The 27827-nt window shown below is 36.9% G+C and overlaps 1 protein-coding gene across 2 annotated transcripts; it reads right to left on the bottom strand.

The window, feature by feature from the left end:
• Positions 1-639: 639 nt before the first annotated feature.
• fip1l1a (FIP1 like 1a (S. cerevisiae)) lies at positions 640-27718 on the bottom strand. Of its 2 annotated transcripts, XM_077220572.1 has the most exons (16): positions 27496-27696; positions 26062-26107; positions 24447-24492; positions 24254-24330; positions 24073-24122; positions 23494-23586; positions 23248-23375; positions 22504-22544; positions 19607-19706; positions 19401-19533; positions 13463-13514; positions 13223-13357; positions 8541-8602; positions 7161-7365; positions 2634-2795; positions 877-1159 (listed from the first exon to the last, which is right to left on the bottom strand). In XM_077220572.1, exons 1-16 carry the CDS (start codon positions 27563-27565, stop codon positions 1012-1014), a joined length of 1548 nt encoding a protein of 515 aa, XP_077076687.1. In that variant the 5' UTR covers positions 27566-27696; the 3' UTR covers positions 877-1011. The 2 variants fall into 2 exon arrangements, with proteins under 2 accessions (XP_077076688.1, XP_077076687.1); XM_077220573.1 differs by lacking the exon at positions 13223-13357 and having other exon boundaries at positions 640-1159; positions 27496-27718.
• Positions 27719-27827: the final 109 nt, after the last annotated feature.

Below are 27827 nucleotides of genomic sequence, written 5' to 3'. Positions count from 1 at the left end.
TAGGGGATAGAATATACAGTATGTACTGTATAAAAATCATTATGTCTTTGCAAAGTCCCCATAAAACATAAAAACCTTACGTGTGTGTGTGTACACACTAATGTTCAAAAGTTTGGGGTTGGTAAGATTTTTAAACGTTCTTGAAAGAATAGTTCACAAAGGATGCATTTATTTGATCAACAATACAGTGAAAACAGTAATACTGTAAAATAGGAATAAAAATTAAAATAATTGTTTTCTATTTTAATATTTTTGTAAAATGTCATTCATTCCAGTGATGGCAAAGCTAAATTTTCAGCAGTCTTCGGTGTCACATGATCAGTCAGAAATCATTCAAATATCCTGATTTGCTGCTCTTCTTACGATTATCAATGTGTAAGGTGTGCTGCCTAATATTTTTGTGGAAACCATGATAAAAAAAAAAAATAGGATTCTTTGATGAATAGAAAGTTCAAAAGAACACCATTTATTTAAAAACTAAGACATTTATACTACAAAATATTTCTTTAATTAAAGAAAAAAAATCTTACGGACCCAGAATTTTGAACAATAGTGTAAATGCGAATGTACCGACTGAACTTGACTGAAGGTCAGTACATCTGCTGGCGTTCTCCACACTAAAATCATGGTTCACACACATTTACGTTTCTTGATCATGTTTATAATGATTTTCTTCAACAAAATTAACATTGGCACAACAAAAATACCATTTTGTATTATCAAAATAATAAGAAGTCATTTTAAATAATGAATAAATAAATTTGTAAATTAAAAAATAGTGTAGGCCTACCCTTTGGACCACTTTTTACTTTTTTATAAATTACATTTTCAAGAAATTAAATGTTAAATTGCTAAAACTAACATAAATTGGCTTTATCAAGTGTTTGGCATATGATTAATCAAAATCTATTCACAGTTGGTCACTCAGGCTTTGACTGGTGACGAAACTAATGATCTTTCACTAAAGACCTCCTATTGGCCAACAAACGGGCTCACCAGCTGGCCAGGGAATTATTCTGTGGCCTCTGACTGATTCTCCTGGTCCGCAATGGACTCCTCGCTGGGCTCAAGGGTTCCTCGGTTGTGTCTGGAGCGTTTGTGCCTGTGTCTCCTGTGGCTATCTGCGTCATCACTATCATGACGCCTCCTACTGTTGCCACTAATGAGAGAATGAGAGAGAGAGAGAGAGAGAGAGACACAGAGAGAGAGAGAGAGAGAGAGAGAGAGAAGAAGAAGGTCACATGATCTATAAATATATATAATGGTTATATAAGATGGTTTGCCCCCTCTAATGAATACCACCTTTGTAGGCCTGTGTGTCTGTTATTTTGCATGATGTGGGGCTGTAATGGCATGTGAACATACTGTACATGTATTTGTTGAGGTGTTTTGTGTGTAGATTTTTACATAAGACTAATTGTTAGAATACTGCAGTAAGATCAAAATCAAATATAGAAATAGCTCTAAATCAGTGTTATTCAAATGGAGGACCGCGGTCTGGATCGGGACCACGGCTTAGTTGCATCTGGACCGCTGGACGTATTTGTGCCATTTTACCGTTTCTACAGATTAAAGTGAGCAGTGTGTCAAAACAATGAGGCCACACCACAAGCACTAGTTGTTTATGGTAATGATCTTTCGGAGCTAGATCTATAACATTTTAATCTAGAGCCAAAAGTGCTTGATTCAAGCCCTTTCCGCTCCGTGCGCGTTGCTTTCTCTCGATAAAGACGTTAAAGCGCCACTTTAAGAGATGCAGAGACGCGGTTATTTTAACAGCAGTAGCAGGAACACGGTGAGCAGCAAAATATATAATTTCGCTAAAAAAACGGCAGATAACGAGAATGCATCAAATATAATTATTTTTATCTGTCATATAAATGACAAGTTGACATGTGGCGTCTTTTAGATGTTTCTTTTCATACATTTAGCATTATTAATCAACATATAAAGAGCACTTCATAATAAACAATGTTAGAATTTGGAAAACTATTTAGAGATGGCAAGGGAAGACAAAAAAAACCCTTTAAATTCTAAACTTTGTTTCGTCCTCATGATGAGAGTTTAGATTATTAGATTATGTACATTGTTTTGGTAGTTTATTGATATGAGCAAAATATAAAAAGATTCTATACTTTTCTTATGAGGTAAACCCTGCACAAGATGTCATTATACAGAAATGCTCTGTCAGAATACATTTTGAATAAAATTCCTATATCGGATTTTACAGCTTTTTACTGTCTAATGTCATAGCAAATTTTTATCTAATCCCTAATTCATGTTGTTTGGAATAACTTATTAACAATAAGTGTTTTCAGAACTGATTTAGTTTGTTTTTCCATGAAAAGCACTTCATGTTAGCTCTATATTCAGCAATATTTGACAGCCACAGGTCACTATGATGTCAGTAGAGGAATTAAACGCATACGGTAGATAGAATTAGAAAAGAATGTTATGAAAAATATATCAAATGTTAGAAAACAGATTAAAAACTATCAAACCAACAGAGGAGTTCACTGCAGGGACCTTTCCTGCCTGAAACATCTAGGGGAAACATTTTAGTCACCATTTTAGGGTGTATATTTTGTCTTTTACTGTCCTGCACCATGGTGAATTTCTGACCCTGTGCGTACCTGCGTGAGGATCTGTGTTGTTCATTCCTTTCTCTGTGTCTTCGTTCTCCATGTCTGTCCCTCGCTGCCTCTCTTCCAGATCCTTCTCTTCCCGAGCTTTCCCTGTACCTCTCGCTCCCGTGATGACTGTGATCCCTGTGTCGAGATCCACGCTCCTCCTCACTGCACACACATATTCAAGCACAAAGAGGCAAAATAACACAGCACATCAGATCTGTTCTAAAACATAGCAAGATGCCTCACTACCTACTACATACCAAGGTAGCCGCCTATTAACCATCAAGGAACCTCATAAGTGATCATTTGAAATGCTCAACATAAGCAGCAACTGAATGGCAGACTGACAATTGTAATCAACAGAGTTTGACTTTTGCATTTTGCTAAGCTAATGCTCGCTCTTGCCAACTATTACGCTGCATTCTAGCAACTTTGCACAATAATTTAATCAATTCAATCAATCATTTAATGTCCTCAACAATAGCATGCATTAACATGATATGTACGATAGACTATGGAAAGTAAGAAAGATGACTATAATGATAACTATATTGTCGTCCACACCAACAGACAATAACATTGTGTTATTGTAAGTGTGTGCTGCAGTTATGTTGCCAAAAGCTCAAGCTCTTTAAAGTCAGGTGGATTCTGCTTGGCTGAAAAAAATAATTCTGAAAGAGATTCTAATGTTCCCGTGTTGGTATCATTATATCTGTGATGTAGATATCGCAATTTTCTGAGCTTCTCAAAACTTCATAAAGTTATCATTATAGTTATCGTTCTTGGTGTAAAAGGGACTTAAGGCTAATGGAATCTTCTTCGTTTTAGCTCCAGTAACATTTAAACACTTACTTAATACATGTTAAAATGTGACACTTGTTAGGTATGATTTATCTTCAAATATATCATATTCCAATGAAAGTGCTTACAGTTTTAAAGTAGCTTCCCCAACACTCATGATTAAATTCAAATATATTAATATTCTTCTACATGTTTACAGGGTCACTGTCACGCAAACACAACGCATCTCTCTGAAATGGCTCAACGTGCAGCCATTATGATGTATCCTAATGAAAGCCTCTAGGTGCACATTAACCACATTCTCTCTTTCGGTGCACATTTGCACAGAAAAAGAGAGAGACAGAGAAAAGAGACAAACTCAATAACCTGACCCTCCATCAGTAATTAGCAGTCAGCTAAAAGCTCCAGCCCTCAGGTGATGTGCTATAGATTAGTCTTGGAAACACTAATCAGATGACAGGGGACAAAAGAGTTTGTGGTTGCAGTGGTCAGTGTGAGGCAAACAGAAAGCCAAATGTTTTTGTCACTTAAAGGCACAGTTCACACAAAAATAAAAAATCCAACTTCTTCAAAACATTTTGAGTGAATATCCATTTAAGTAACAAATATGTAAATATGTTTCCTTTCTGTGCATTTCTCATTGTTAATTAAATTAAGTTATTGTTAGCAACCATTGCTGAAAGCCCGACATGAATCTGTGTTGGTGTGTCGCATGCTGTTGCAAATTGTTCTTCATACTATTAAAACAATTTTGAACAATATACATGGCCCTCTGGGACTTATAAATGTATAAAGGCACAATGAGTAAGACATGACGTGGGTGTCTGTGTGTGTGTGTAGGTGTCGTGCCAGCTGGACTGAAGACAGGCCAGTCCTCTCTGTGAGCCACAGGAATGAGATCATATCTAGGGGACAAGTGTTCACCAAATGTCCAACCGTTTGCTAAGAGCATTACCAGCCAGATTAAAGAGAGAGAGTGAGTGAGAGAAAGAGCAAAGTGAGAAAAGGAGGAAAAGGTTGTGTGGCAGATTGTTTGAATGCTGATTTTGCTTTTAAGTTTGGCCCTGTTTACACCTAGTAACATTCATCTTGGATGATCTGATAATGAGTGATCAGCCAAGACAAATTAATTATGTTTAAAAAGTTTTATTACATGTACTATGAAAAAAATTATCAATGGATGTGCCCAGGTATGTGACTTTTTAATTTGTAACTATTTAATTTGAGCCACTTAGTAGCAAGCAAACAAGATATTTTCCACATAAAAATTAAGTAGCACAACTGTTTTCAACATTGATAATAATAATAAATGTGTCTTGAGCATATGAGAATGATTTCTGAATGATCATGTGACTCTGAAGACTGGAGTAAAGATGCTGTAAATTCAGCTTAGCCATCAGAGGAATACATTATACATTAGTTATTTAAAATAACTATATTTCACAACATTACTGTTTTCACCATATTTTTTTATCAAATAAATGTAGCCTTGGTGAACATAAGAGACTTAATTTTAAAACATTAAAAACCATCTCAAATTTATTAAAAGGTAGTATATTTTTGGACGGATAGTAATTATCACAAAGCATGTATAAGTATATCTGTATAAGCCTTTTTTTTTTTTATAAAATAGTATTTTTCTAAATTGTCAAAAGTTTAAAGTCCCTGCTGTCCAGGACACAACATGAAAGAGTACACTGACATGAAATGTGTCAAATGTGTTTCGGAGCATCTCTGAATGCAACTGAAGTGATTGGACCAACAAATATTTTGGACCCCATTAACACCAGTATTTACAGCTCAGGATCGAATCCCTCGAAATGGATATTAAATTCCAGCCGTAAACAGAATCTTAGATGTAAAGTTCTCTCAGCATGTGCTAAAGCGAGAGAGGTTGTGTATGGTGAACAGAGTGTTGTCATTCACTCAGCGTGTGGCAGTCAGAGATCGATTGTGCAGCTTCTGAGTGGATGTTGTGTAATACAGTGATGGAGAAGACACAGATTTGTCAGTGTATATATAAGAGAGAGGATCTAAGAGCTGAATGAATATGTAACTCAGTAGGTTCTCTGCTCTCTCAGAGAAACGACACAGGCGCTAAGTGGCTAACATACCCTCAAAGCCTTGGCATGGGCGCCTGCGTGTGACAACTTCAGCCCTAGATTACGTGGTACCAGGCCAAAAGTGTGTCTGTGTGTGTGTGTGTATGTCCTCGGCTTGCACAGGCCCAGCAGTGAGTCAGAGGACTCATGTTGAGATTTGGCAGTCATTTTATTTAGCACGTTGTCATACTTTTAGATTAAAAAACAACCCTTAAGGCACTAGAGAGGATATACCCATCCAAATATTGAGATATGGTCACTCAGCTTCTTTCTGTATGTCTCGATCACACACAAAAGCACTTTAACATAAGGTATTAACTTTAACATCTGACATGAAGAGTGTGGTTTTTATGTGTGTGCATGAAAGAACCTGGAAACGAAAGAAAGAGAAAGATAATCTAAAAGGGAGGGAGCATGTTGCCTTCGCAAGTGTGACAGACCGGTTAGGTTCCCAGCTGTTCTACTGGCCTGTTTTAATCTCAGCTGTCTCCTCATGTGACCTCACATTGAATATACTGCCATCACAGCACAGACTCGGAGAAGAAATGTGTGAGGTCAAAGAAAACTAAATATGGACAGAGTCAAACTCTGACTTTTTTTCATCTGTGGTGCACAAAAGGAATACTTTTGAGGAATATGTTGGTTTCTTTGTTCCAATAAATTACAAGCTGAGACTCAATTTTGTCTGTTTCACAGAGAAATGGAAGTATTAATGGGCTTAAATAATTGATTATGATTAATGATATCGGATAAATGGAAGGGATAGTTCACCCCCCAAAAAAGAACATTCTGTCATTATTTATTCAACCTCATGCCATTGACTTCCACTGTGTGGACAAAAACATTTTTTTTTTTTTTGATCATACAGTTTAGAACGTTGAGGTTGAGTAAAATGATGACAGAATTTCCATTTGTGGGAGAACTATCTCTTTAAGTGCACGCTGATTCTGTGCTTGGTCAAGGTATATAAACTATTTCAGTAAGGCAAATCCTTGATGTGTCCTCTATCATTTTATTTCTTTTAGTTCACACTGCTAAAACTCTGCAAGAAAAGTTTGTATCTTTAATACACATACAGATGGACAGGCAGACAGACAAACAAACAAACAGATAAACAGTTCTGTTAAGTCTCATCTTCCTATCGTCTTTCCCACAACGGTTTTAATTCACTCTCTATTTTTCTTCACTTCATCTCTCCTTTCCCACACATATGCTTATGTCATGCTGTCTGTGAATGTGGACTAGATCTGTACCAACTGATCCATGGCTGGAACTTTCTTTCCCTCAATTAAAGCAAACAAACAAACAAAAAACAGATGTCTATGAAAAATGGTAATCTATATGCCAGTACTCCTAAACATTGACAAAATGAAGATAATATGTTCAGTCTTTCTCTTTTGGGAGAACGAACCAATAATATTGATGACTCAACTTGCACTACACAGACTTTTTATCCAACCAAATCACCTTACCTGCTAACCAGGTAGTAATTATTTTGTTTCAATAAGAAATGCATTGACACGAAAGAAAACTGCACTGGTCAAGATATTTCACAGATCTTAAAAATAGCTCCAAATAAATATCCAATTAACCTTGCTATATTCAGACTGTTGATTGGCTGTTTTACCTTCTGTGGTCTTGGGAGGATGGACTGTGTTCTCGATCTGTTTCTCTGTACCGCTCTCTTTCACGCTCTCGCTCTGTCTTGTGCCCTCTTTCTCTGGTTTTCTCTCTCACCCTTTCTTTGTTATGACGGGAGTAGTTTTCCCACGCCTTGTCACTTTCTATTACACCAGGCCAGGAAGCCACGCCCATTACAGGTGAGTACACACCTGGAAAAAAGAAAACATTCAATTATTTAAGAAGCAGATACAAATCGATATGAGTGAATAATAAATGTGTGAAATTAATATAATTTAATATAATTACAGTAGTGATATTAAACATCAAAGTTATATATAAAAAAAGATTCAATCTGGAATGACCATAAACTCTGATCTTACATTTTACAATATCACACAATCTAGCTAGTTCAAATCTATCTCATATTTAAACAACACATTTGAGACAGATGGCAGGATAACAGCTTGCTATATAACAAGCAAAGCTATTGCTTTCTCTCTGTCTCTCTTTCACACACAAACACGCATACGACAATCACTGAAAGCTCACAGTGACAATAACGGCTTTGGTCTCTTGAGTACGCCCAAATCATTACAACACGCAGAGGTTAACAAGGCCACAGATTTTCTGACGTGCTCATTTTTCCGTGTATGTATGTCCTTGTTAACCTCTGCCAACAATAATGATGTGTGCTGGACTGCAGTGGAAATGCTTGCAGTGCATTTCTATGCTCAGTGGCTGGAAACGTATCCCTCCACAGTTGTACAGGACCTGTGTGTGTGTGTGTGTGGTGATGATGAGAGAATGTTGAGTATATTAACGCTTTGTGTGCAGTTCTACACTCTGTTGTTGCCACCAACCGCCTCTCCCTACGCATCCTCACATGTAGAAAAAAGCTCTGTGACGTTTGTGGCTGTCGGTGTGTGGCAATCTGTGCAGTTGTGTTTGTGTGAGCAGAAACTCTTCTTTTCGCTCTTTTGATTGCCCAGGGTGTTTGATGCTCCAATTAAGACGGTCCAAATGCAGGTTCCAAATTAAATATTTTCCCACTATTCCACAAGGAAATGTTCCTCAAACACAGACTTAAAAAACATATACAAAAACATTAAAAGGTTTCCTTTACCTCCCACACAGAAAATGTAGGAGCCAATGAAAACTCACAATGTTCCATTAGCAAGTATATTTCATTTCCCATACAGTATGTCCCAAATTAATTTTCAGGGCCTAAACTTTGAATCACAGTACTATATAAAAATTATGATTATTAGGTTAGAACTGGCATAGAACCAAAGGTGATGAAGTTCTTAGAACAATCATTCAACAAAATACACATTCCTCATTGCAGATGTAGTGCATATCTTTCATAGACTTTATATATTTATACCTGCAGTAAAAGGGTAAGGTGGAGCTGAGCGTCGATCATAGCCTCCTGCCAAACGTCCACTACTGTGATGAGAAAGATAACGTTAGTGACAAAAGTGTGGCTCAAAAATCCACTATTTTGCATTTTTCTAATTTGTTTTATTTGAAATATTTATAACATTTTTTTCTTAAAACCATTTGGATGCACAATTCCACATACACACTAATTTGAATATTTCTCTTTCAGGAAAAAGCGGTGCGGTTACATGCAATGTGATTGACTTTGCCAAAGGACCCTTATAAACAAAAACGAAGGAGTGTTAAAGATTAAAAAAAGATTTAATTAAAATATAATTTGCTCTTACAGCACCCAGAGCAGACAATACTCTATTGCCTTTAACTCTTCAACAAAGAGAAAGGAATAAATAGAGCATACCAACAAAATATGCAAAAAGTAAGAGAATAAAGGGGTAGACAGAACTTTTCTCTATGATCAAAAGACTTTCCTCTGTTTCAGAGCTCAATTTCCTCATTGTTTGATGTTACTGGCATTAACTCAAAGTACAGCATGTGCCCCGGTAACGTGCCAGCAGTGTGTGACTGTGTGTGATTATGTGAGCAGATACAGCTCAGGAAAACAAGCCATTGCCATAAATCCTGACTGCCCACCCTGCTTCCGGGGCGTTCTATGCTGGAGTAGAAGTTGAGTGTGTGTGAGAGAAATCGCATCCAACATGACTCCTTGTGGTCAGGTGTTAGTGCACAGATTCTATTAATATCTCTGGAAAAGATGCTGCTGTTCTGGTTTCTCTTTCTCCCTTCCTGAATGCCACTTCCTCTCTTCTCTCGCTTACGAATCCTTTTAAATTCAGCCAGCTACAGTTTTTCATTGTTGCTCTGTCTATACACATCAGAACAGACAAATGGAGATGAGAGGAGGGATTTATGATAATCGATGTTAGATGATCATGCAGTTACAGTCTCATCTCACCCCTGAGGTAAGCTTTAATTAGTGCCTGGATCATTAAGACAGCTAATCACTGCAGAATTTGACCCTGATGGCATCACACTAATGGCTGCGCAAACATGCAGTAGGCTGCTCCACATCACTTTGCTAAGGAAGCATATCAACAATTATTAAAACGGTAACACTTTACAATAAGGTTCCATTAGTTAACATTACTTAACTATTTATATAGATAACATGAACTAATAATGAACAATACTTCTGCAGCATTAATTAATCTTAGTTAATGTTAATTTCAACATTTACTAATGTGATGAGGGATTGCTGGCAAGTAATGAAACTATACTGGATGTGGGTGCCAAGACTCAAAACATCTAAATCAAACCCAAGGATGAAAGCAATATGCACTTAATATAAAAGTGATCGCATCTTCCTAAAAATGGACTGTGGATTATTTTTGTTGATTGGAGAGCCAAGGCATGATACATTTAAAGCAGAAGGAAATGTGCTATGCTTTTAAAATAATCTCCCAGAAAACCTTGTGGCCTATTTTAGTGGCCGGTTACATAAACTGATTAGCCTAGTCGTTAAAGTATTTCATCTATTTTTTTTTTTTCTTTAAAACTGGTCCTAACTTTTTAAAGCCAGTTACATAAAAAGGTAGATCAGTCTAATTTGAATTAGAAAAGTAAGACTGATTATCTCATGTCTAACTGCTAGTTCTTAAGACTGCTAGTTCTTTGGCCCCAGAGGTGTCCCTCATGGCTTTGTACAAGGACCCTTTATATTCACTATATTCTCCCAGCATGTGATGTTTATGTGTGAAAAACGAGCATGCATGTGACAGAGAGGACAGAAAAGAAGGGAGAAAAGAAGAAAAGTGAGTTTTTTGGAGTGATGGTAGGAGAGGAAGTGATTCATGAATTATACAGTTGTTGGCTGGCAGGGTTCGGATGAACGGAAACTCCTCCAAGGATGTTTGGACTTGGCAGAGAAACTGAGACGTGAGAAGAACCATTCTTTAAACAACAGAAAAAAAGTATGAAAAAAGCAAACTTGAGGATCTGGAAATGGAAAAAAAAATGGAGGGAGTTGGGTCAGAAGAGGGTGAAAAAGGATAAAATTAGCAAAGAGAAGTAAAGAGTCTGCTGCCATTTTGGTTCTTTCTATACACCTTATTTTTTAACGCGGAAGTAAGCTATTTTCTGTAAATGTGTGAGACTTCCGTTTTATTAGCAGCAATAGGGAAATAACGAGAAGAATAACAGTAAATGCATTAAATGGTAAAACTGTTTGTTTATGAGAAAGCCACTCCATTAAAATAATAGGGTAAGAAATACCAGTTTGCAATATCAAGCAGCTTTTTTGTACTGCTAAAAATAACTGGAAGCGGATGAGACCGGAAGCCAGACACATTAAATTTACACCATTTGTAAATTTACACGACATTTGTACATTAAAATACGGTGGATAGGACATAAATGACCGTCAATAGAGAGAAGTCAGAGCTTTCATAAAACTTGCCATTACAAGCTCGACAAAGACATGAACAGAGCATAAATCCACATGACTCATGCTGATGCTTAACGAAGACGTGAACAAAGCAGACATCCATTTAAAACCCACACTAATTCCTTTCAAAAGTGGGGAACCACAGATGTCACTTATCAGTGGCAAAAAGTGTATTTATATTTTTTAGTTTTTATTTTATTTTGATGTCTGCAAAGAACCTCCTTCTTAAACTGCCACAAAACAGTCATTTAATTAAATTACTAAAAAATGATCGATCAAGCTCACAACTGTAATTTTATAAATGGCAACAGGCAGACACTTCCAATATCATAAACAAAATAATAAATTTTCTATAATTATAAAATAAAATCTTTTTTAAAACAAATCACAAAAATATACAAAGTATATACACCCAAGAGTAGAAGTATTTATAAACCTAGTAATATATACAATTTGTATGTGTACTATCAAAATATGTAATATATACCTATTGTTTAGGAAATGTCATGATTCCCCTGAAGCCTTAAAACAATTGGCACTGAACCATTCAAATGTTTTGCAGATGATTATGCCTGTCAAACTGTGAGGGGAGTGAATCTAGAAATAAAATAAGTGAGGGGGGAAAGTAGATAGGCAGAGACTTGGCTGTTTGTCTTAGGGAGAAAGGGAGGAAGACTATAAGGCATAGATGGATGGGGAGTTCTGGATGCCTGTAAACAGGAGGCCAGAGGCACAAACATGGCCACCCTGTCTGTGTCTCTCTCTGCCTTATTTGGTGTTTGACTGGGTCGGGGATGGCTTTTTAACTGTATTTTAGTTTTAAGAAGATAAGTTATGGCTTCAGAGAACTGAGAGGCATACAAGTACATGTACACACACGTACACACACGTACGTACACACACACACACACACACACACGTACGTACACACACACACACACACACACACACACACACACACACACACACACACACACACACACACACACACACACACACACACACACACACACACACACAATATCTTCCAAGCACAGAGATGAGCTGAAAGAGCCTGTTCAAACTGAATAAGTAATTATGTGTGCATGAAAGAAAGACAGTGGATTGACTGAAGCAGATGGGAGTTTAGTGCTTTTGTCTTGAAGTCTGGGGTGAAACTTTGATGAGCTGCCCTACATACTTTCAGGCAGGAACAGAGACAGAAGTAACGACTCTGACAGAGGAGTGAAACAAAAAAAGCTTTTGTAGTTGCAGCCTAGTTTTACTGTACCATAAACTCCATAAAGGCTGCCAATCACAGGTTTAGGAAGAGTCAATAATGTCTGTCATGAGGGACACTGAATGAATGACTCCCATAACTTTTAAACTTGCTTTACTTTCTTGTTTTAATATCATGGGCATCTTTTTATTCCTTATGTGATATTTCCTTTTGGTAATAACAATCTGCCATAATAGTCTGCTAAAAGAAAATATTGTGCCCACATGTAGCAGCATTTACTTGCTTGTTTGGATTCTTTAGCAATCAATTCATTAACTAATCACTATAACTATGATTCCATCCAAGTTTTGAAATGTACACTACCATTCAAAAGTTTGGGGACAGTCGGATTTAAAAAAATATATATATATACATTTTTTTTTTATTCATCAAGGATGCATTAAATTGATCAAAATGGACAGTTAAGACATTTATAATGGTAGTATAGATCAAGATTTTTATTTCAAATAACTGCTGTTCTTTTAAACTTTCTACTCATCAAAGAATTCTGAAAAAATGTACCATGATTTTTACAAAACATTAAGCAGCACAACTGTATTCAACGTTGATAATAATAAGAAATGTTTCTTGAGCAGCAAATTAGCATATTAGAATGTTTTGAGAAGACTGGAGTAATGTGGCTGAAAATACATAATAAATTACATTTTAAAATGCATTTGAATTTCTATTCCATAAATTCCATCATAATTTATGTGCATGGTTCCTACCACATAAACTATTTATTCACTTCAAAGGTAAAGCGTATTCATTTCATCAAAATGTAATACATTTTGATTTTATAAATTTAAAACATATTTTGTCATAAATTTAAAATGTATAAATGCACACTCCACAAATGACTTCCTCTGAATATTAACTGGTTAAACTGGATTATTAGAGGTTATTGAATAAGGCACAGGTGTTCTGCAACGATGCAACATTATTAAGTCTCTTTCACAAGCTCTACCTCTTTGTCTCTCCAATTCTTTCTCTGTCTTTCTTTTTCTCCCTCTTTTGCTTGTATAGTGACCTGCTATGTTCATGCTTTCTCTGTCTGCTATATCTCCACTGTCTCTCTCTCCAGTATCTATGTGAGATCGACCTGGACACATACACACATGATCCAAATATCATACACAAACCCTGCTATAAAGCTTAACAATCAATCATTAATGAAAAAAAAAACCACTTCAAAATAAACTCTTACCTATCTAATGTAGGTATCATAGGTGGAGGGGCACCGGGAGGTAATGGGAAACCTGAAACGACAGGCATAAACAGACATTATGTGAAAAATGATATGGTGAAATAGCATAAAAAAGGAGAAATATTAAAATCATAAGTGTGCATGGAGTACATACTTCTTCGAACACCAAAATATGATTTAATTTAGTATAGCAAATGCACGTTTGTGTCTGTGCGTGCGTGTGTCCAGATGTCTTGACTTCAAATGACTCAACACTGTTTATGACACATCCAGACAGAATTCAACAAATGCAGTGACCTGCAACTTTTACTGCCCTTGCTAACCATGACCCAACCAATTCCCCCCCCCCTTAAATGCGTGAAACAAATGGGCCTTCGCAGCACCCCAAAAAACACATTCTCCCTCACATGACACACTTATCTGCTTTGATCACACTCAGCCACAGACTCGCAAACATTCGTGCACATCTGGGCACCATCCCCCTTTTGTTTTTCCACGGACCCCTGATGGGAGCCAGCTCCAAAAGACCGTTTTCAACAACAACAAAAATGACTGGAAAAAGGCTGAAAGAAAAACAGTAATTTGAGGAACACAGAAATCATGCAGCTCTGGCTAACACAGAACGAGGCAGAAACGCAGCATCCCCTCAAACGCATGCATCCACTCACACAGATCCTCGCAAATCATCTGTGTTGTCCTTGAAACTTCAGAGTCCTCGAACAAAGCATGTACTTTGTGAACTATTCCCTAAACTGCTTTTTTTCCCAGTATGCCTGTGGATGCAATGCTAATTTATATCAGAGTTCTGTGGCAAGCTACAAAATAGTCCAGTAAGATCACATGTCTGCTGCTAGTGCACATTAGCACATGCTCCAAACACTGTCTCTATGTTATATGAGTTTGTCATATGTATTTTGAGCATGAGGACAAAACAGGCTTCACAAAACTAATTTGTCAAAGGTATGGTACCATTTTCTAATAGACAAATTAATTTGTTAACATTAGTTAATGCCTTTTCTTATAAATGTATTTATTTTAATCATATATATATACATATATATATATACACACACACACACACACTCACCTAAAGGATTATTAGGAACACCATACTAATACTGTGTTTGCCCCCTTTCGCCTTCAGAACTGACCTTAATTCTTTCACCTTAATTCTACGTGGCATTGATTCAACAAAGTGCTGAAAGCATTCTTTAGAAATGTCGGTCCATATTGATAGGATAGCATCTTGCAGTTGATGGAGATTTGTGGGATGCACATCCAGGGCACGAAGCTCCGGTTCCACCACATCCCAAAGATGCTCTATTGGGTTGAGATCTGGTGACTGTGGGGGCCATTTTATTACAGTGAACTCAGTATATATATATACATATATATATACACACACACACACACACACACACACACACACACACACACACACACACACACACACACACACACACACACACACACACACACACACACACACACACACACACACACACACACACACACATATATATATATGTACTCTACTAGTCAAAAGTTTGGGGTCAGTTAGTTTTTCAAAAAAAAAAAAATTAGTACTTTTATTCAGCAAGGATGCATACAAATTTTCAAAAGTGACAAAGAAATTTTAAATGTTACAAAAGATTTATTTCAAATAAATGGTGTCCTTTTGAACTTTATATTCATCAAAGAATCAATAATAAAAATGTTTCTTGAGCAGTGAAGGAATACAACTTTGTCAAATGTTTAATTTAATTTCATATATAAACTGAGAAAGTTCTGTAACTTGAATTTAGCATTCAGCTGTGGAGCACGAAAGTCCTGTCTTATTCTGTGTCTCTATATACAGCTGTCAGACGGGTTTTCTTTCTATTGTAAGTTAAATGAAACATGTTAGTGAAACTCTTGGAGACTCTCGCGAGCTTTTGTCTTAGCAAGAGAGAGTCCAGTCATTCCTGTTCTGGAGTCTCAGGGTTGAATAGGTTTTTTCCATCTCTCTTTTAATACAGGTTCCTAAACCTGTATATGAGTGTCCACCATCACAATGTAATCCCTCCCTCTTATAATGTATATATATTACAATGTTTGACTCAAGAAGTCAGGCGATGTTGGTATGACTGCAGCGACAAGCAATAAAAGAACTTCTGCTTGGAAAACTTCCTCCGTCTCCTGGTCTGAGCTTCTAACTTTTCTACAAGGAAAAAGTTCACTACAGCAGCAAATAAGCATATTAGAATGATTTCTGAAGGATCATGTGACTGATGAAAATGCACCTTTTCAATATTATTGATTTTATATATATATATATATATATATATATATATATATATATATATATATATATATATATTAAAATAGAAAACGGTTATATTAAATTGCAATAATATTTCACTATATTATTCCCTATACAATTGCAATATATATATATTCTGTAAAGTACTGTTTATTGTTAGTTCATGTTAGCTATTGCATTAGTAATAACTTAAACGTTTCTGTAATGTATTACCATATGAATGCATGAAACAAATTTCTTGACATTTTTGGAGTGACAAGAGTTGACATGAATGTGACAAAAAAAGTTCTTCACGATTGTAACAAAAAAAGTTCTTCACAAGTATGCGTTTGTCTCTTTTTTCCATCTTTCTTTCGTTTCTTTCACTAGCGTTACGAAGTTGTATAATTTCGAAAATACTGTGCAAAGAGTGCTTAAAGGTACTTTTTGAACATTTACAACCATTAATGTCCTCTAAAAGACTCTGGACTCTTTTTGTACAAAAATATTTAGACTATCAGTAGACAAAAATGTAAAATACAAATCCTCTCCTACCAAATCTGTTATTAAATTATGATTTGAATGAAAAAAAAGGCTCCCACCTCCTCTACAACCCCATTTAATCAAAACATTCCTCTCTTAACAACTGGCTCTCTCCATCTTTTTCCCCTCACTCTCTTTCAGCACAGCTGGGTCATTCAGCACATTTCCAGTGCCACGATTGTGCTGGCATGGCACTTTTTCGTTCTTCCCGCCCTTGAGCTATTTTTAGCTGCAAACAGCCAGGGCCGACGCCAATGGGGGCATTCGGGGGCCATACCCCTCAAAAGAGTTACTGCACCCTCCCCCCACTAAATGCAAAATGCACGCACCCAAACCAGACCTCACAGCTGAACGTGATTTCGGCAGCTGCTGCCACCCGTAGAAATATAAATGCACCCCGATTTATGTACGCTGCCGGCAGCTCTGCACACAGCACATTAGCAACACAAAATTAACAGCGTGGCCATAACGGTACAGCGATATCCGCAAGGGGAACGAGTCCGAAAGAGTGGCCTATAACTTGGGGAGGTGAGCTTATTCTTTGATAAAATGAAAATGGTCCGTTTTGGATTAAAGGCTGAACTTCAAAGGCTGGGCCTGACCAGGAAGTTTGATATTTTGACTGTATTAAAAAGGATGAGTTGGTCCTAAAAAAGGGGATGATGGGTGAGTCTAAGTAAGAGGTCTGAGTGGGCTGGAAGAGGAGTGGTACGATTTGGCAGGAGGCGATTTCTGATGGGGCTTTGAAGCAGAAGAGGAGAAGAGTTAAGAGCGCTCAACTATAGACTTCCTGTTGAAAGTGAGGCGGAGCAGAATCTGAGCAGGAAGTTAGCCAAGCAGAGAGCCAGCAAGCCTGCGCTGCAGATGAAAACCTGGAGAGAATTACAGACACCTGGATACAGACGCACTAGCTCAAGCACACATGTTGTCAGATTCCTACAGAGACGCTCAATATCTAGCAGGCTCAATATTTAGTCACTGTCGAATGATACATGCACAGCTCCTGCAGTGCATCTGGTTTAGCACTGAACTTTAACCTTGAACCGAAGCATAAACATCATTTTGGGGCATCAGGGGCATTTCACTGCACTGCCCTAGTGTGCAATATTTTAACACAGAGAACACATTAAAGGGTTAGTTCACCCAAAAAAATTAGAGAGCTTTTTGTCCCTCCATAGAATGCAACGTAATCACCACATTAAAGGCCCAGAAAGGTAGTAAAGTCATCATCTGTGGGAAAACAGTGGTTCATCCGCTACAGCGTCAGAGACTGACACAGAAGAGAAGAGTTTGTTGAATAAAGTCATTATTTTTGTTTTGTTTTTTGCCCACAAACGGTATTCTCGTCGCTTCGTAACATTAAGGTTGAATCACTGTGGTCACATGGACTATTTTAACAATGTCTTTACTCGTTGTGTTGCTGTTTATAGAGGGACAGAAAGCTCTCGTATTTCATCAAAAATATCTTAATTTGTGTTCCGAAGATGAACGAATGTCTTACGGGTTTGGAACAAAATGAGGGTAATTAATGACAGAAATAAAAATTTTAGGTGAACTAACTCTTCAACAAATATACAAACTACTTCATGGGGCAATGGATGTAGATTCAGTGCATTTTGCTATATCATACTTGGCAAAAATAAACTTGTTTAAAAAATGTTTTAAGTGCACTAATAAGACATGTGTTTAGGATTTTAAGGTTCTCTTCAGACCAGGAGAAGGCAGCAGGTTGCTCAACATGGGTGTGAATCAATCACATCATGGATAAATGTTGTCATGGCAACCACAAATTCCCTACGGTTGACCATATGTACAATGCAGTGCAATGAAAACATCAACACAACCTTTGACCTCCCTTGGGCTGTTCGAAAATGTGCTGGTCTCAGGTCAAAAAAAGTCCAGCTTCATCTACCACTTGGATCATACACGTACATTATAAAAAATGAGATCTATTATGTTTTTATTTAAAGACTTATTGTGTGTGTATATATATGTATAAGTTTGGGGTTGGTAAGATTTTTAACTGTTTTTGAAAAAATAAAATGCTCACCAAGGCTGCATTTATTTGATCAAAAATACAGTAAAACCAGTAATATTCTCAATAAATTACAATTTAAATTTAAAACATAGAAAAAAAAAAAAGAAAAAAAACTTTTTTCTTGAAATCTTCGCTTGTCTGGTTTATGCTACTCTGAGCAATGTTTGAACTTTGTATTCTGAGCACTTCTTGCGTTGTTTTTGCCTCTCCATGATGACTCGCTTGGTTTAATCCTCAAATGTAAGTCGCTTTGGATAAAAGCGTCTGCTAAATGACTAAATGTAAATGTAAATGTAAATGAAGTTTTCTATTTTAATATATATTTTATAATGTAATTTTTCCTGTGCTAATTTCAGCATTATTACCCCAGTCTTCAGTGTCATATGATCCTTCAGAAATCATTCTAATATATATTTACATTTTACATTTATTCATTTAGCTGACGCTTTTGTCCAAAGCGACTTACAATTGCTATACTTCAGAGGTCGCACGCCTCTGGAGCAACTAGGGGTTAAGTGTCTTGCTCAGGGACACATTGGTGTCTCACAGTGGATTCAAACCCGGGTCTCTCACACCAAAGCGTTGTGTCTTATCCACTGTGCCAAAATACATTTATTTTTAGGATTCTATGATGAATAAAAACCCAGAAAATAATCTTTTGTAAATGTCTTTACTGTCACTTTTGATCAAATCATTGCATCCTTGCTGAATAAAATAATGAATTCCCTAATTTTTGAACGGTAAATTATTACAATAATAAATTAAGCAAAAATATTCAGAAATATAACTTAATCTTCATTTTAACCTTAGCATTATGAGGATTGACCAGATTATTATGAGAATAATCTGATTAATATTTAATATGCTGGTTAATATGCAGGACTGTGTCTTTTCTGATGCGTTCTGCTTGATTTTGAAAAACTACTATGAGTGAGAGTTTTGCTCAAGGACAAGCTGAAGAAAAACCTGCAATGTCGTAGCATTCACATGCTTCTACGTCACTACAGAGCATGGCCCAGTCCCTTTTCTGCTGACACAGTGAGTGTGCATGAGTGTACAGTATGGACCTCGCTTACCGGGTGGTGGTATAAGGGGGGGTGTGGTGCTGATGGAGGGAGGAGGGAAAGGTGGAGGCGGGATGTTTGGAGGAAAGAAGGGCAACCGCTTTGGGGAGGATAGCTTTGTGTCCGAGGATTGCTCTGAAACGACCTAAAATACACACATATCACACAGATATATGAAATCAGTACTCTTTATGTCCATCAAGCACGCAAAAACACACCTGGATATTATTTTCATCAGCGCTGTGACGTCTTCGGCCTTCCACTCGACTGATGGTCCCTGCATGTCCTCCGATAACATTGATCGAACCGCTCGACTTCCTGTTCACACCCACACACATAAATTAAAAGCCAGATCATTATGTTGAGTCCATATGTGTGAGTGAGGAGGATTAAATGGCTTGCAGTGTGCAGTGCACATTTTATGAACACAAAAGATCCTGGCACTTTTTTTTGTTTTTGTTCTAGAACACTTAGCACGCAGAGAAACACATGCAACCTCAGTCAACGCTATTTTGCTGCTGATCTGGGAAATCGCCTATCATGTGCACGATACTATTTTTAGCTCATGTACACACAGCAGTTACACACTTGGGTGAAGTTGTGCCGTGGATGTCATCACCATTCATAAATCTTCAAGTCCCTGAAACGTGGCTACAAATATCTTCAGTAATGCACAAATGAACTAGGCAATAACCTATTTCAGTCACTAAAAATTCATCAAATACAACAGAGCACATTAATACTGCATTGCACATTATGCATGCTGCAAGAAAGTAAGCGTTCAAGGGTCCAAGTAAAGGGCAGACTGTCTGCAAAAGTCTCTGTCATTGTTCTTTTTCTGATGGTGAAGTTTGGGACAGAGTCAACTACATAAAAAAAACAAATAAAAAAGCCAGAAATTGACTCACTTCTGGTGTGTCACCTACTTTCAGTAGACACGACAGTGGATTTAAGTGCTACCCTCTTATGATTTTATAAAAAAAGGGACATATCAAAATTCACAGTCTGCTCTCACTGCATGCTGTGTATTTTGAATCACTGTACTTCATGCAGTAAACATTTTGCAGAGATTTCTCTATTTAAAGGGATAGTTCTGAACTATTAGTTCACCCAAAAATTTAAATTCTCTCATAATTTCTTCACACAAAAGAATATTTTTTGTCAAATGTTGGTAACCAAATAGTTTTGACATTTAGACATTTCTCAAAATAACTTTTTTTTTTAACGTTCCACAAAAGAAAGAAAATCATACAGGTTTGGAAAAGACATAAGGGTGGTTAAATGATGACAGAACGTTTGGATGAACTATCCCTTTAAAGTTGCTAAAAAGGAAATAGCAACAGATTCTTTTCTTTTGTATTGTGACGTTTATCGTGATTGGATTATGAGATGTGGGCGTTGCATTCAAAAATGGAGGCAGAGGAAAACAAGATTGAAGGGACAGGGTTTTAGCGGATTAGATGATTGGAGAAGTCCTGCATATGTCACCAGAGAGAAGACTTACTGCAAGATCCAGATATGACATTTTGATTTAAAAAAAAAAATTAAACATGCATTAAGAAAATAGATTTAAAAAGAATGAAAATAGAATTGATAGAAAATTCATATCTCATTCATAGAGTAAGCAGTCAAGCTATACCTGAATGTGCACATGAACTCAAATGAACTCTATTTTTTTCTGGTGCAAAAACACTGCATTATAATGTAGCTGAACAAGATCGAATAACAATCTTTGTTCGATTCCGAAAATGCCACCTCATGCTCTGTGTTTAAACGGGTGTAACTGTGACTGACTCTTGCATCCTGTCTGTACGTGTATGTGTAATAATGAAAGCGGGACTGTTGCTTTACCCTTGAATGCTCCAGTTCATACACGTCCCCCTGAGCAAGGCATAACCTTCAACTGATCGAAGAGAAGTTCAAGGAACGGCTGATTAAAAATCACCCCCGCTAACTCCTGCCCAGGACCAAAAGCAGTCTGGACCACCAGGACTGAACCATGGTGTGCGTGTATTTGTGTTGTGTCTCAGAAAAGTAATGAAATATTAGTGAAATATTAGGAGGTTTCAACAGTCAGGATGTTTTCTTCAGGGGAGAACAGAAAACAAGAGCTGATAGAAATCAAGAGCTAAAAAAATATTAAAAAAAGAAAGAAAAAAGAAAGCATTAAAACCGGCGTAAACAGGGATGATAATGTGCGTATGGAGCGTTTAGGACAACAGCAGAAAGCCATTATCACAAAATGCTGCTGTTACAGGGAACATGGCTGGCACGCAAAGTAAATAAGAGTCCTATACTGCCCAAACAATTCAACTACACATGATGTTTCAAGAAAAATACAGGAAACGCAGACAGAAATTACATTTACATTAATTAATTTAGCAGACGCTTTTATCCAAAGCGACATACAAATGAGAACAATAGAAGCAGTTAAACTAAGAACAGGACAACAATATGCAAGTGCTATGACCCTTCCCAGTTTAATCTAACGCAGTACCTGTATTTTTCTTTTTTTTTAAGATAATAGATATAGAATAGAAGATAAAGTGTTAGTATTAATGGATCAAGTGTTGCATCTTCAGCCATTTCTTGAAAATGGACACGGACTCAGCCGCTCTGGTTGAGTTGGGCAGGTCATTCCACCAGTAGGGAACAGACCAGGAAAAGGTCAGAGAAAGAGTTAAAAAAATAAGTTAGTGACACTACTATCTTCATTACAGATTATTGATACAATTTGTTTTACACTGTATGCAAAGGCTGACTGGCCTTCTCTTATATGTTGTAAGCTGTTCCATAGGTGCACCTCTTCAATTTAAATGCCAGCTAATAGTGGGCTGATATATAGCCTATGTGTGCTGAGTTTGGAAGCATCCTCTCTACTTCTGGGGAAATACTTCAAAATACCTGTAAATGGTTTTAGGACTCAAGCCAAAGACATTTTAAACCAAAATGTTGGCTATTGTCAGTGTTTTAAAGGGACAGTTGACCAGAAAAATTAACAATCCGTTATCGTTGACCCACATCTTGTTCCAAGAAAGAAAGTGTCTGAAATGTGTGTATGGGTTGGTCTGATTTGTTAATACTGATATGGTTGATATAGGGTTCATGTACACACCTGGATGAGTATTCCAGCAGATCACTAGAACTCTGATGCACCTAGACAGACAGACAGAGAGAGAGAGAGAGAGAGAGAGAGAGAGAGAGAGAGAGAGAGAGAGAGAGAGAGAGAGAGAGAGAGAGAGAGAGAGAGAGAGAGAGAGAGAGAGAGAGAGAGAGAGAGAGAGAGAGAGAGAGAGAGAACATTCATTAAATAGACACATATTCTGTGTAGACAAGTGATCTAAAACATCTTGGGCCGTCTAAAGTGGCAGCATTTTAAGTCACCATAAGTGCTTCCAAAGTAAAATGTGTTCTAAAGGGTAAGAATCCAGTAAGATGCCTCCTAAGATACCTTGTTTTAGCCAAATTCTAAGGTGAAGGCAGTCCCAGAATACATTGCAACAAGCTAAATGGAAAAAATTAAAAATTTAAATCTGGCAGACAAGGCAATAGAGTGGTGCATGACATCACTCTTTGTAGGTCAAAACGCGGAAACAAGTTAGCATTTTAGCACGTCCTGTTCCATCGTCTAGAGGCAATGGGTTTTTTGAATGGGGTTTTTGTCAAATGGCTGAAATAAAGTCTGTGGTGAACACAAGCTCATAACACTATCACGTTTTATTCTACGACATAATACATCAGCATTATCCTACTTGTGTTTTTTTTTTTAGCTGTTGCGTCTCTTGAAAAAGGTGGTTGCTAACAAGTGGCTTAATAAATGAATGAATGATTGAGGGATTTATATAGCGCTTTCATGTACCATTATTTTGCTGGATGACGACAGGCTCAGGATCTCTAGGCTCATGCGTAATCGTCTTTGTTTGTCACAGTATGACTTCCAGGTGTCCTCATTAAAACCATAGTTAAAGTAGTCAGACAGATCCGCACCTGCGTTTATACACAACATGCGCTGTGAGAGTTTGTACTAGAGAAAACGTACATTTGAATCTGAGATACACTAACACACACACACACACTTTACAAGTCTTAACGCAATCAACTGCACCTGGTTTCCTCCATGGCTTCTCCTCAAAGGAATCCACATCCACCTGCAGGACACTGCCTTCAGCATCCAGATCCAGCCCTCTAGACTTGGAGCCTGACTCACAGTAGATAAGACTTTAGAGGCTGGATTCCCACATACAGATCAAACTAAACCCAGAGATATTTCCTAAAGGGGTCCATATAATAATATAAGACGTGTATTTTTATTTTATTAAATAAATGGTCAATAAGTTTTCCTTTGGAAAACCTCAGGAGGTCAAATTAAAACACAATAAGATGAGCTCTGAGCGGTTTTGTTTTCTATTCATTGATAAAAAAAATATATTTTCTATAAATTAAAGAAAAATATTTGTTTGATAATTTTCAATAAAATCCCTTTACAAAAACTCAACACTGCAAAATTTGTAAAAATAGAGATTTTTTTGTTGTTGTTTTTTACTTGTTAGCAATATGTCCAAATGATGTAATGGGGAGAATAATGCAGTAAATTTGGGGCACATTACGTGTTTGGTAATTAATTTGTTCTAATATTTAAAAATTGTAGTATATGAGTTGAATATCAAATCAACAGATTTATTACCTGATACAGAGGACTTTATGTTCAGATTGATGGAACTGGAACCAAATGACCTACAGAGTAAACCACAAAGAGACAATTAAGTATCATTATTGCAATTTATTAGACCCAAAATGCCTTAAGACATCATAATTATGACATGAGAAGGCTTGACAATGTCAAAGCCTCTGACTGAATTACTCACGAGCCCTGAGATCCGCCTGTTTTTATGTCACCGATGGTCACACAGACGTCATCATCATCACTGTCTGATTCACTCTCCTTTGAGGGGGAAAAACCAAACGGATGTGTTTGTAAAGTTAAAACAATGACCTATATTATCATGACAAAAATTCAATAAATAAAAAGTTTGAAACATGTTTTGCTTAAACAAGAACCTGGTAGCTGAGTCTATTAACACCATCCACATCACCAATCAGAGCACTGCGGAAGTAAGACATTTTATAACCAATTAGATTAAACAATAATGCAAATGTATTGAATGATAAAAAAAGAGAGATTTAGTTGCATTTTCAAACTAGGGAAAAATATTGATTCAATTTAAATAACTGACAGTTTGGGAAAGCAATTCATACACAAGTGGTTTGAAGCAAATTATCACATTTTTATTTGAATACATATTATAAAAATACACGCGTGTATTAATCACGTATTCTTAATTGAAGTCAAGTCAGGTGTGTGTTCTGTAGGAGAAACTTCATCTTCCTTCAGATGCACAGACTTCCTTTCAGCGTCATCTGCCTGTCTGATTTAATCACATGCACTAATTGAAGCTACAGAACAATAAAAATGCTTTTACACTAAGCAAAAATGGGCAATGAGCAGGATCAATTTACAAGCACATCTTTAGCTGCAGGCCTACATTAGTTTAAGTGAGGCCTATATCACTGCGGCCTCATCAGGCTTATTTAAGGCCAATGCAACGTGAGGGGAAATTCTCGCTTGGGTTTGAGTTTTGCCCCGACTCTAATGAAGGTAAAGCAATCCAACCGATGAAAAACGCTGCGTCGACTCCAAGAAACAGCTAACACGTCTCTACACTATGTTGGAAAGCAGAGGAATAAAACAATGGTTAATATTCCTTCTCATTCCTACTCCAGTGAGCACATACATAAGATGAGCTTATACTGTATTAGCTCTGTGCACATCCAATGCTGAATTTAACAAGCAGCGTCCAAAGAGTTCCATCAGACACGCGTGGGTGGCTTGATCCAATTTATGAGCATTTTTTTGCAAAGAGGCCTATCGGGACAGACATGTCCCATACCCATGGTCATTACTAAGCGGTGAAATGGGCATTAAATATACACGCTTCATTTGTACACAGCTACTTGCCCTAACAGGAAATAAATGTGTCAGCCTCTCTCGTTCTGAGTCGGCACACCATTAGGTCTCGTAAACTTTCAGTTCAAAAGCAAAATCAGCCGGGGCTAAAGTGACCTGAAAGTTACTGACATTGCCAGAAGCAGAAAGTCCCACAACGACAGAGAATTTAAATGTTAATGTGTGCGTGTGCTTGTGTTGGGGACATGTATTAGTAAATGCTGATGAAGCACATTTGTATGCAAATTTAATCAAATGCGAGGAAGAGCTACTTAAAAAAAAAAAAAAGGCAAACAGACATTTTGGAGAAGATTAATAAATCAACTGCCTGATTAAAGCTATGCCAACAAAATACTGCAATAATTAATCCAAAGGTCTTTGCACCAGTTTTTACTTCATATTTCTGTCTTTTTACACCAGTGTCCAAACTAATGCGCTCAGGGGTATAGCAATCATTATAACACTTTTAGAGATTTTAGAGCTTTGATGCAGAGTTGTGGACTGCGTAGTTTACAAAAGTCTGGATAAGCATCCATTCATACAGACTTCGATAAAAGGCCAGTGACGGTAACATATTAGAAACCATCAACCAAGTTCCACTTCATCAAAACGCAAGTTTCTCATTGGAAACTCATCAATAGCTCAAGACATTTGCTTTGGCACACTCACCTGAACACTTCCTTTTCCGTTGTCTCTTCTTCGTTAAAATTGTCATCTATTGAGGATAAAGAGATTAGCACAAGACTTGTGTTTTCACACGAAAACAGCCAGATTTTGTAAATAGATTAAAGTTCTATAATTCTAAAATTCTATAAAGCTACTCTATTATATTTGATATACACAAATTTATATGGCCTCTAAATTGTCAATGTAATCAATCCTTTGCTGAAAAACCTGTTGTACACAATCTACCACATGTCTTCTGCCAACTGATTGATAGTTTATATTTTTAGCAAGTAAAAGTAAAATTCTAAAAACAACCCCATACAGGTCATGGTACATGTGTCTTTTTGCTGTGAAATCTGATACTGATTTCTGTTTACATTAATGTAAGAAAAGATTTTATATCGTAAGTAATATTTTTAAAAGTATAAAATGTAAGAGATCAGGCTGCGTTTCCCAAAACAAGCCTAAGTTGATTGTAGAGACCATTGGTGGCAATTGTTTTACGATCAAATTAGGCTTACGATGATTTTGGGAAATGCAGCCCAGATCTCTCAATAATCAATGTATTACACTGAATGATATGTCACATATACCTCCCACAGCAAAAACTATGAAAAAGCTTTGATCATAAAACTAAGCAAAATAATCTTACTAAGTAAATATTATTGATACAGAGAGACAACTGACATTTACATGCATGTTATGCAAGTAGTAGCCTAGTCTGTAATAAATATCTCTCTACATTACAAGCTAATAATTTCATCTTTTGGCCATATACATATCAGCAACTGCATGATATTCAAAAACAAAAAACAACTAAAAAAACACACAGTCAAAACACATATGAACACATATGAGGGACTTCACATTAATCACAAAAGTTATCAGATGGTGGAATCAATTTCATAATGTAAAATGCAGCAAGTTTAAGAATGGATCAATGTAAGACCATTTTAAAACCTGATATTCAGAATGTAATCTCTACATTAGATTATATAGATTTTTTCTTCACTCGGATTCCTCTAAATTGAACATAATACAGCATTTGTCATCATGACCTATGCCATATTTTACATGGAAAATGAATTAACAAATAAAACAATGAGGAAAACAATAAATAACCAATTAAGAGTTTAAAATGAGCTGTCAAACTGCTTTTAAATGTTGAAGCACTTACATTATGTTATTTTAGGTGTGTAAATGAATTTATGCCATATCTCTGTATGGTAGATTTGAAAGTAAATGTTACGAAAAGCGTGCACAAATAACGGTCTCTCTCTGTTGTAATAACCGTAGGGTCAGATCCCTGCTTAAAAACGTATGCTTTTGGTTTGGTAACGTTAGATGTTGGTCAGGTGCTTATGTTCATCTCATCGAGGACGCTTGACTGCCTTCAGACATTTTTAAAGTTTGATCGTCCGTTTGTTTATTTCTCACCTCCATAAAGCCAGTCAGTCTCGTCATCAGTGCTCTCATCAGCTGTTTTCTCTACCTCTCGTGTGGACATGATCACCTCCAGGTTTTTACGCTTTGATTTGAGAGATCAGAGGCTCAGTTTATTTAATTGATTCACCGAGTTCGACAAAGTAACTTCACGTAGTGTGATAATAGTTTCAGAGGTTACTGTCACAGCTGTCACAGCAGTGACACGCCGCGTGCTGGTGTAGCAGGTGCGCGTTACCAAAGAGACGCAGCTCACTGCACGCGCACGTGTGCAGGACCACAGGAAGTTCAGTTTCACAAATTAAAAGCGGAAAGTTTTTTCATTT

The sequence above is a fragment of the Siphateles boraxobius genome, unplaced genomic scaffold (genome assembly GCF_051911475.1).
Source record: "Siphateles boraxobius isolate OS27281-9 unplaced genomic scaffold, OSU_SipBor_1 8, whole genome shotgun sequence".
Classification (NCBI taxonomy): domain Eukaryota; kingdom Metazoa; phylum Chordata; class Actinopteri; order Cypriniformes; family Leuciscidae; genus Siphateles; species Siphateles boraxobius.
Note: the sequence above shows the minus strand (reverse complement) of the source record. Positions and strands in the feature narration are given on the sequence as shown.

Excerpts from the sequence above, each read along its gene's own strand:
- fip1l1a (XM_077220572.1), bottom strand. The coding sequence starts at position 27,565 with ATGTCCACACGAGAGGTAGAGAAAACAGCTGATGAGAGCACTGATGAC. Across the intron at positions 22,545-23,247 it reads CGTCATCCAGCAAAATAATG|GTGCATCAGAGTTCTAGTGA; the intron begins GTACATGAAAGC and ends CTGTCTGTCTAG. Across the intron at positions 2,796-7,160 it reads TCCTCCCAAGACCACAGAAG|TGAGGAGGAGCGTGGATCTC; the intron begins GTAAAACAGCCA and ends ATGTGTGTGCAG.